Source organism: Malania oleifera, chromosome 1, assembly GCF_029873635.1.
Source record: "Malania oleifera isolate guangnan ecotype guangnan chromosome 1, ASM2987363v1, whole genome shotgun sequence".
In the NCBI taxonomy this organism is placed as follows: domain Eukaryota; kingdom Viridiplantae; phylum Streptophyta; class Magnoliopsida; order Santalales; family Ximeniaceae; genus Malania; species Malania oleifera.
Window position 1 is genome coordinate 71,842,129 of NC_080417.1, and position 9,633 is coordinate 71,851,761.

The following is a 9,633-nucleotide window of genomic DNA, read 5'->3' on the forward strand; positions in this document are numbered from 1 at the left end:
ATTGAGAATACCTTGAAGGCATCTGACAATCGATCTCCTCAGCGAAGGCAATGGGGACGGATCCAGAGCGTCAACGGTGGCGGTGACGAAGAGAGATGGAGAGAGGAGAGAGAGAGAGAGAGAGAGAGAGAGAGAGAGAGAGAGAGAGAGAGAGAGAGAGAGAGATGGAGAGATTGAGAGATGGAGGAAAAAGAACTAAGGAATCTGCGTGCGGCTTTCAGTGTCAGACTATTAGTGACGAATCTTAAATTTGTCACTAATAGTTTTTAATAAATATTTTTTCTTTTTTAGAATAAAAGAATTATTAGTGATGGTTCCCAAATCAGTCACTAATAAGGGGTTAATAGTGACGAATCTACCTATAATAACTTGGCTAATAATAGAAATTAAATAATAAAGAAAAGAGGAAGAAAAAAAATTTTAAAGGGCTAAACAGTAGGGCATCGTTGACGAATGTGGAGCGTTCGTCGAGGAATAGCTTTCTTGGGCTCGTTGATGTGGATGCGTGCCTCGTCAATAAGAGTTTACCGAGGAGCTATTTTCGAGGCCTAAAACTCATCTATGAGGGTTAGGTGCTCGTCGTCAAACTCCCTTCTTGAACTCGTCAACGAGATGACGTGGCTCGTCGATGGGGGCACGTGGCAAGAGGTCCATAAATAGCAAAAAATCAGTTTTCAGCAAGAGAATTTCATTTTCTCTCTTTTATTTCTCTCTCTAACTCATTTCTCTCTCCTTCTCTCTAAATTTCTTGCTCCATTACTCCCCAATTCAAGGATCAGAAGCCACCATGTTGATCTTGGGGAGTTTCTCTACAAGTCTGCTAGAATAGATTGTTGATTATGGCAACTTGGGCACCATCCCAAAATCAAGGTAAGTAGATTATTTGGGTATTTACAATTTTACTAAGCTTATTTGAGTTTAGATTTTGAGTAATATGGGAATATACTGGAGTTTTGTGAAATAAATTAGGGTATTATATTTTCAGGACTAGGGTGTTTTTGGGACCCTACAGACATGGGTTGGGGACCCCATTGAATAAAATTACAAGTATGTAGGTTCGGAGAAATATAGTTGATTTATTGGATATATGTATTATTTTAGGATTTTGGGGATAGTACGCCGTGAGTGTGAGGATAAAGTTGGAGGCAAGCGAGCCTCCTAACCAATTAAGTAAGGGAAATATGCTATGCTAGTAAATTCAGAAATATTATCAGTAAATTATAGTATTTGTTTATTAAGGTATAGGGTATAAATTATACAGTTTTACATATTTCAAAACATGAGTTTTATTAATTGTGTGGCCTGAGTAGATATTTGTTGAGTACAAAATTTATATAGTTTTTCAGAATATCATGATTTATAGTGTATATATAAACAAATATATTTTACAGACAGATATTTTACAAATATTATACAGACAAGCATTTTACAGTATTTACAGAATGTCATGCTTTCCAAAAACCATAATACTCAGACATAACAGATTATTCAGTTAGATATGACAGTAAGATATTATAGTTATTTTAGTCAGATTTTATAGTATTTTCATATCAGATTTATAATGTTATGGTTATTTTGAAAACATGATGAAAACAGTAGAATATCAATAGAAATAGTATATACAGTATCAGACCCTGATGAATCAAGTTATGTTCAATTAGCAGAGCATGGTACCGTAGCTAGTATAGATCAGAGTGCAACCGTAGATTGTGTGTGGATGGTTTCCGTCAACCGTGCCTGTAGTGATTGCAGACTCCCCAGAAGACTGGGCTGAGGTGGCCGGTTTGACGAGGTAGTTACCAGTTCTGAGCCTAGGAGAGGTTGTAGTTTGGCCTTACTGAGGATTGGTAGAGTACAGTTGACTTATCTGGTAGGCCAACGAAGATTAAATCTTGCCTATGGAGTGCACAACCCTATCATGGGGGGTTAAATCATGACGTACAATTTTTCAGGGTAAACTCCTCAGCTATGTATATGTAAACATATTTATAGAACATCAGCAAATATAGTATGATACTAGAAGTATGAAAAAGTAGAAAACTCATATATTACAGTTATACTTTAAACTATGATAGATGTAGATTATACTGTATATTAATTTTCCATCTTTTACAATTTCAGATATTATCAGTATGGTATTTGCGAAACTCAGTCACCACACACTAGTAATAGCATATTTCCTCTTACTGAGCGTTGTCTCATCCCAATAATTTAACATTTTTCAAGTGATCTAGTTAAGCGAGCAAATCAGGCTCGCAGATAGAGAGATCTTGTGTACTGCCCTGTTTAAAGGGTAAGTGTATTTAGGGGATTTTATTTTGAGTAGATGTTACTGGGGTGACGCGTAAATATGTATGTATGGTTTGAAAACACTGAATTCTGGCATTGTAAATATGGGTGTATGACTTTATGTTTTTCGCTGCATAGGTGTGTCAATTTGTGTATAGGGATACCTCAGTGCTTATCTGGGACCTGAGATGTTATAGCAGGTATTACAAGGGTAATAGAGTAATTCATATTTAAAAAAAAAAAAGATGGTGTAATTTTTGGGTCGTTACACTACCAATTCATCGCTAATACTATGAAATAAATTTATTTTATTTTTTTTAAATAAAAGAAGCATTAGTAACGGTTCCCAAATTTGTCACTAATAAAGGGATAATAGTGACGAATCACCACATCCGTAACTAATACTATGAAATGAAAATTTTCCAATTTTTTAAAATAAAAGAAGTTATAGTGACGATTCGCAAATCCATCACTAATAATTGGCTAATAGTGACGAATGTTCACATCCGTTACTAATACTATGAAATAACAGTTTTCCAATTTTTTTAAATAAAAGTAATATTAGTGACGGTTCGAAAATCCGTCACTAATAATTGACTAATAGTGACGAATGTGAAGATTCATCACTAATATTGCGAAATAAATTTTTTTTCATATTTTTTTTAAATAAAAGAAGTATTTGTGATGGTTCCCAAATCCATCACTAAAAAGGGGCTAATAGTGACGAATCTATCAATTCGTCACTAGTAGTATGAAATAAATTTTTTCAATTTTTTTAAATAAAAGAAGTATTAGTGGCAGTTCCCAAATTCATCACTAATAAGGGGCTTATAGTGACGAATCTTCAAATTCGTCATTAATATTATGAAATAAATTTTTTTTATTTTTTTAAAATAATAGTAGTGACGGTTATTTAATCGTCACTAATAAGAGTCTTTTAGTGACGAATTTAATTCGCCACTAATACTGCACAAATCGTCGCTAATATTTTTCTAGGATAATTTTTGTGCAAAAAATATTTTCTTACAATATTTTTCGGTTTTTAGAGACGAAACTATTAGTGATGGTTTCAAAACCGTCACTAAAAGTGGGTATTAGTGACGGTTTCTAAAAGAAGTATTAGTGGCAGTTCCCAAATTCATCACTAATAAGGTGTTAATAGTGACGAATCTTCAAATTCGTTATTAATAATATGAAATAAAATTTTTTTATTTTTTTAAAATAATAGTAGTGACAATTATTTAATCGTCACTAATAAGAGTCTTTTAGTGACGAATTTAATTCGTCACTAATACCGCACAAATCGTCGCTAATATTTTTATGGGATAATTTTTGCGCGAAAAATATTTTGTTACAATATTTTTCAATTTTTAGAGACGAAACTATTAGTGATGGTTTCAAAACCGTCACTAATACCCACTTTTAATGACGAAATTGAATCTATCACTAGTAGTTTCGTCACTAAAAACAAGTATTTTTGTAGTGTTAAGACATGCTATAGAGTTCATGATCCAAGAACATTCCATATCAAATCATAAAGTTTTAAGCGCGGGATATAATGTTTAGGGATTTTAGAAGAGTCTCGATATTTCAATAAATGAAAGTGATGTATGTAAGTCATTTATGCTCATACTATAAGGATGGATCTTACCCTTTCTAAAAATGCGATGATTATGTATGGATGAAATTTTAATATTCATTTAGTTTTCACTCATCCTTTTAAAAATATTTTAGCATTCATTTTATCACAATCATCTTTGTACAAGATTTTATTTTGGAAAAATTTCTGTCGAAATTTCGGCAACATGCCATCTGTAAATTGGACATTTCCCATACCTGAAAATCACACAAGTCATAGAATATATGCACCAGTATTACACATCATTGCATTAGCCATGTAGGTGGCGCTCCAGATATAATCAGTAAAATAGAGACTGCAGTGATAGTAGATACATGATCAAGCAATATAGGCATAACTATCATCAATCCAAGATAATCAGTAAATAACGTAGGATAGTAAAGATATTGTGCTAGCTAATCATATAAAGTCCTGCATTTAAGGCTGCCTTGTAATGCCCCAGACTCGTCACGTAGAGCCCGAAGTGTTATGAGACCATCCCTGTGTCTCTAATACCTTTCACGCAGTAGAACTATTTAAAAAACCTCAAATAAAATACCAGAGTGCTATATATAATTTACATATACAAACCCATAAAAAAGAACAACCATATTCTCCATTTTTACATAATGAGTACAAAATATTAAACACAGTCTATACACATATCCGTTCTTTTATTTACTCACAAAACTACCCCACCCTAGAGCTTTCTAAGCTCGATCACCTGTGAAAGATTAAATATTTGCTGAGTAAGACACCTCTCAGTAAGGAAAAAATAAGTTACAACAGTGTGTGGCTGAAGTATTTAATATATAGTTACCAAATATACATACAATTGTATTTCACTATCAATAGCAGCTGAGAAAATGCATCCTTAATCACATCATTGTCGACTTCTCTACCACCCAATCACATACATACTAACATAATTATTTTTACTGATAATTACCGAGAATAGGAAAGTCTACCCGCTCATACAAGTAGCTTCCCTCTTCTCTAGTGCTGATACCAAGGCACTCACCTTCCTCGGTAAGCCCTCGGGTTATGTATCTAGGTAAACTCTTTGAGAATAGGGAAGGCCACCTGCCCATACAAGTGACTTTCCTCCGCTCTAGTACTCACAGATAATTACCAGAGCACTCGCCTTCCTCAGCAAGCCCTCGGGTGGAGAGTTCGACTTCATCATAAATACTTATGCAATTAAGGTTACGCGCAACCAATGCTAATCATTTCACAAAGTACCATATGTACACATATATCACAATCAATCCACATAGGATTTACACATTCCTCATTCTCACCCACATTGGGTCCATATCCACACAGAATACAACGTCCACATAGGACTAGTCCACACAAGACTATCAACCACACAGGTTATTACATAATCTTCTTAACCACATAGGTTACAACACATGCACACACACCACCTTGTTCATGGTAAATAGGTAAAATAAACTCCTCATACCATTGCCAATGTTTTACCCCCTAATATAAATGCACATATAACAACCTCCTCATACCACTGCCAACGTTATATGATGATTATATCAGGTATGATATAACAAACTCCTCATACCACTGCCAACGCTATAACGCAATTTACATGAACCATAAAACAATACACATCCAGCACGGGTAAACACATCAATGCATTCCCATTCAAAGAATTTAATCATCCAAACAGCATCACGACCAAACAAAATTTGCAACCCAAACAATGTCCATCAGTGAACAACAGTCAAAATCAAGCAGCACCCACAACCATTTAATTATCAAAGTTGAATTCATGTCACACGATTTTTCCCAATATAGTATATAATCAAAAACAATATTTTTAATACCTGCACTATTCAGAAAATTATAAATAAATATATAGAACTTTATACCCAAAATTTAGCCGATTTAAAATTAATAAAAAGATGTTATAAAGTATTTCCTTTACCTGCTCCTCAAGTTCTTGCCTAAACCGAACGGAAACAAGACCCTGTATTCTAAAAATACAAACTTACTCAAATCTTAGAAAAATACTCATTTAATACTTCCTAGGCTCCATATAATTATATTTAACAAGAAAACTCTAAAATATCTCACTTACCCTGATTTTGGGATAGTGCCCTAAAACCCCAAATCAACGATCTGTTCCGGCAGCTTTGTAGAGAACAATCCTACAAATCTCGTAGTGGTTCCGGATTGTCAAACTGGGTCAAATCCAGCCTAGAATCAAAGAGAGAAGCCATAGGGACCATTTTTAGAGAGAGAGAGAGAGAGAGCGCACGAAAAACAAGAGATTTCTTCATTGAAAAATGAAAGCAAACACTATTTATAGGCAGGGACTCATCGACGAGGCACGTGGATTCATCGACAATCCCAAGAAGAACACTCATCGACAGGTCCGTGAGTTCGTCGACGAGTTTCAGAATATCTCAAACCCTCTCGGTTAATCCTCATCGACGAGACATGTGCCATTGTCGATGGGCCAAGGAAGAACGTTCGTCGACGAGACCAGTTGGTTCATCGACGAGGCCTCGCTGACACTCCTTTTAAAAATTCTTTTTTTATTCCCTTCTCTTTTTTCTTTCCTTTTCCTTCATTATTTTATTAATTAAATTTTCCGAGTCGTTACATTCTCCCCTCCATTAGAAAATTTCGTCCTCGAAATTCTTTAATCACCCATTTCACAACTAAAAAGCTAGCTATCTACATTCATATATTTCATTCAATTCTAACGTATGCAACATTGAATCATACAAAGTCAAACAAAATTAATACTCATGCTAATGTAGACATATTACCTGCGCCTTTAGCACTATCCCCCTCAGATGTACCCAACATATAAACACATGTCATGGGACCACCGCCACGAGGCATCGGGTTGTTCCTCTGATTTTGATTTGGAGCTGGTGTGTTGTTTGGAAGTTCTCGACATTCCCAAGCTATATGACCATATTTTCCGCATCTATAGCACACGACACCCTTACTCTGGCATTCTCCCCAATGCTGCTAGTTACATCTAGGGCAGTGGGGGCGTGACGAATCACTTGTCATCCTCGATTATTTCTTTTCGACCCTTGACCTGCAACATCTCTATCTCCCCTCCATGACCCTTGTCTAAAATTTGCTTAGGGGCAGGGAGACACGGGTCTCCTTCTTTGTTCTGACACCTCTACACCTCTCTGCAGACTTGACTCCACCACGGTAGCTTTTTCTAGTAGTTCTGTGAAATCCTGAATCTGTAAACATGGCATGTGCTCGTGAATCCTCTAATTCAGACCCCTTTCAAACCATCTTTCCTTTTGGTATTCATCTGGAACCATGGAAGGTGCAAAGCGAGAAAGTTCCAAAAATTTAGTAGCATACTGTTGAATAGTGAGACGCCCCTGAGTAAGGTTGAAAAATTCTTTCGCCTTCACATTCCTGGTGGTAACGGGGAAGTATTGGTCGTAAAAGACCTGCTTGAAACTTCCCCAAGTCATTGCTATAGGTACTTCTTGCTGTTTTTCCAACAGTTTCATCGCATGCCACCACCATTCGATTTCTCTTACCAGTTTGAAGGTGGCGAAAAGAAATTTTTGCTCCTCAATGCAATTCAGCACTGCCAATATCTTCTTTATCTCTTGCATCCACATCTCAGCCTTGATTGGTTCGGTACCACCCTCAAAAGCAGAGGGTGTCGAGCGAGTGAATTGATCAATCATGCAACCCTGGTGCACTGATGGGTAGCTCGATCCCTCGAAGTCTCGTCACATCTCTTCCCTAACCTGATGAGCCATTCCTCGCAACAGTTGGGAGGTGTCAATCTCATCCTTGCTGGAAGCTCCCAACTCGCTTCTTCCTCCTTCATCCACGCCTTTGCCTCTAGGATCCATCCCCGAATATATATATATATATATATAACAAAGGCAAGTTTAAAATCTCTACATCCTAATATAACGAACAAATTCATAAAATAAGAAATCATTTTAATATCCAAATCCTCAATTAAATATCTGACATCCAATTATCTGTAATCATCTTAACCTTCAAATTTGAATTCCAAATTTCAGTTTCTCAACTTGGAAACATCATTGTTGATGGATTTACCGTGGTTTTCTGAAACTGTCGATTGATTCAAAAAATCACAGAAGTTTGCAAAGTGATTTCTACCTTCAGGCTACGAAAAAAACTCAAACTCCTGTCAGTACCTTAACCTACCCATTACCTTATCCCACTCAAACATATACCTTGGTATTAATCCTCCTAAAGCCTACAAGACTGTTAGGCTCTGATACCAACTGTAACGCCCTAGACCTGCCAGGTGGGGTCCAAAGTGTTATGAGACAGTCCTTGCGTCTCTGATACCATTCACGAAACATAACTATTTAAACAACCTCAAATAAAATACCAGAATGTTATATATAATTTACATATACAAACCCATAAAAAGGAGCAACCACATTCTCCATTTTTACATAACCAGTACAAAATATTAAACACAGTCTATACACATATCCATTCTTTTATTTACTCAAAAAACTACCCCACCCTAGAGCTTTCTAAGCTCGATCACCTGGAGGACCTGAAAAGATTAAATATTTGTCGGGGTGAGACACCTCTCAGTAAGGAAGAAATAAGTTACAACGGTGTGTTGCTGAAGTGTTTAATATATAGTTACAAAATATACATACAATTGTATTTCACTATCAATAGTAGCTAAGAAAATGCATCCTTAATCACATAATTGTCGACTTCTCTATCACCCAATCACATATGCACTAACATAATTATTTTTACTGATAATTCCCAAGAATAGGGAATTCTACCCGTCCATACAAGTAGCTTCCCTCTGCTCTTGTGCTGATACTAGGGCACTCACCTTCCTTGGTAAGCCCTCGGGTTATGTATCCAAGTAAATTCTCCGAGAAAAGGGAAGGTTACCCGACCATACAAGTGGCTTCCCTCTACTCTGGTACTCATAGATAATTACCAGAGCACTCGCCTTCCTCAACAAGCCCTCGGGTGGAGAGTTCGACTTCACCATAAATACTTATGCAATTAAGGTTATATGTGACCAATGCCAATCATTTCACAAAGTACCTCATGTACGCACATATCACAATCAATACACATAAGATTTACACATTCCACATTCTCACCTACACAGGGTCCATATCCACACAGAATACAACGTCCACACAGGACTAGTCCACACAAGACTATCAACCACACAAGTTATTACGTAATCTTCTTAACCACATAGGTTACAACACATGCACACACACCACCCTGTTCATGGTAAATAGGTAAAACAAACTCCTCATACCACTGCCAATGTTTTACCTCCTAATATAAATGCACATATAACGATCTCCTCATACCATTGCCAATGTTGTACCCCCTAATATAAACGCACATATAACGACCTCCTTATACCACTGCCAATGTTAATGATGGTTACTTCAGGTACGATACAACGACCTCCTCATACCACTGCCAATGCTATATCGCAATTTATATAAACCATAAAACAATACACATCCAGCACAGGTAAACACATCAATGCATTCCCATGCACAGAATTTAATCATCCAAATAGCAACACAACCAAACAGAATTCGCAACCCAAACAATATCCATCAGTGAACATCAGTCAAAATCAAGCAACACCCACAACCATTTAATTATCATTGTTTCCATGCCACACAATTTTTCCCAATATAGTATATAATCAAAAACAATATTTTCAA

The 9,633-nt window shown here is 36.3% G+C and overlaps 1 protein-coding gene across 1 annotated transcript; it reads right to left on the reverse strand.

The window, feature by feature from the left end:
* Window positions 1-7,170: 7,170 nt before the first annotated feature.
* Window positions 7,171-7,605, reverse strand: LOC131168221 (uncharacterized). The gene has a single exon (XM_058127546.1). It carries the CDS (start codon window positions 7,603-7,605, stop codon window positions 7,171-7,173), a length of 435 nt encoding a protein of 144 aa, XP_057983529.1.
* Window positions 7,606-9,633: the final 2,028 nt, after the last annotated feature.

Bases quoted from the DNA above. Each gene is read 5' to 3' on its own strand.
- LOC131168221 (XM_058127546.1), bottom strand. From the start codon at position 7,605: ATGATTGATCAATTCACTCGCTCGACACCCTCTGCTTTTGAGGGTGGT.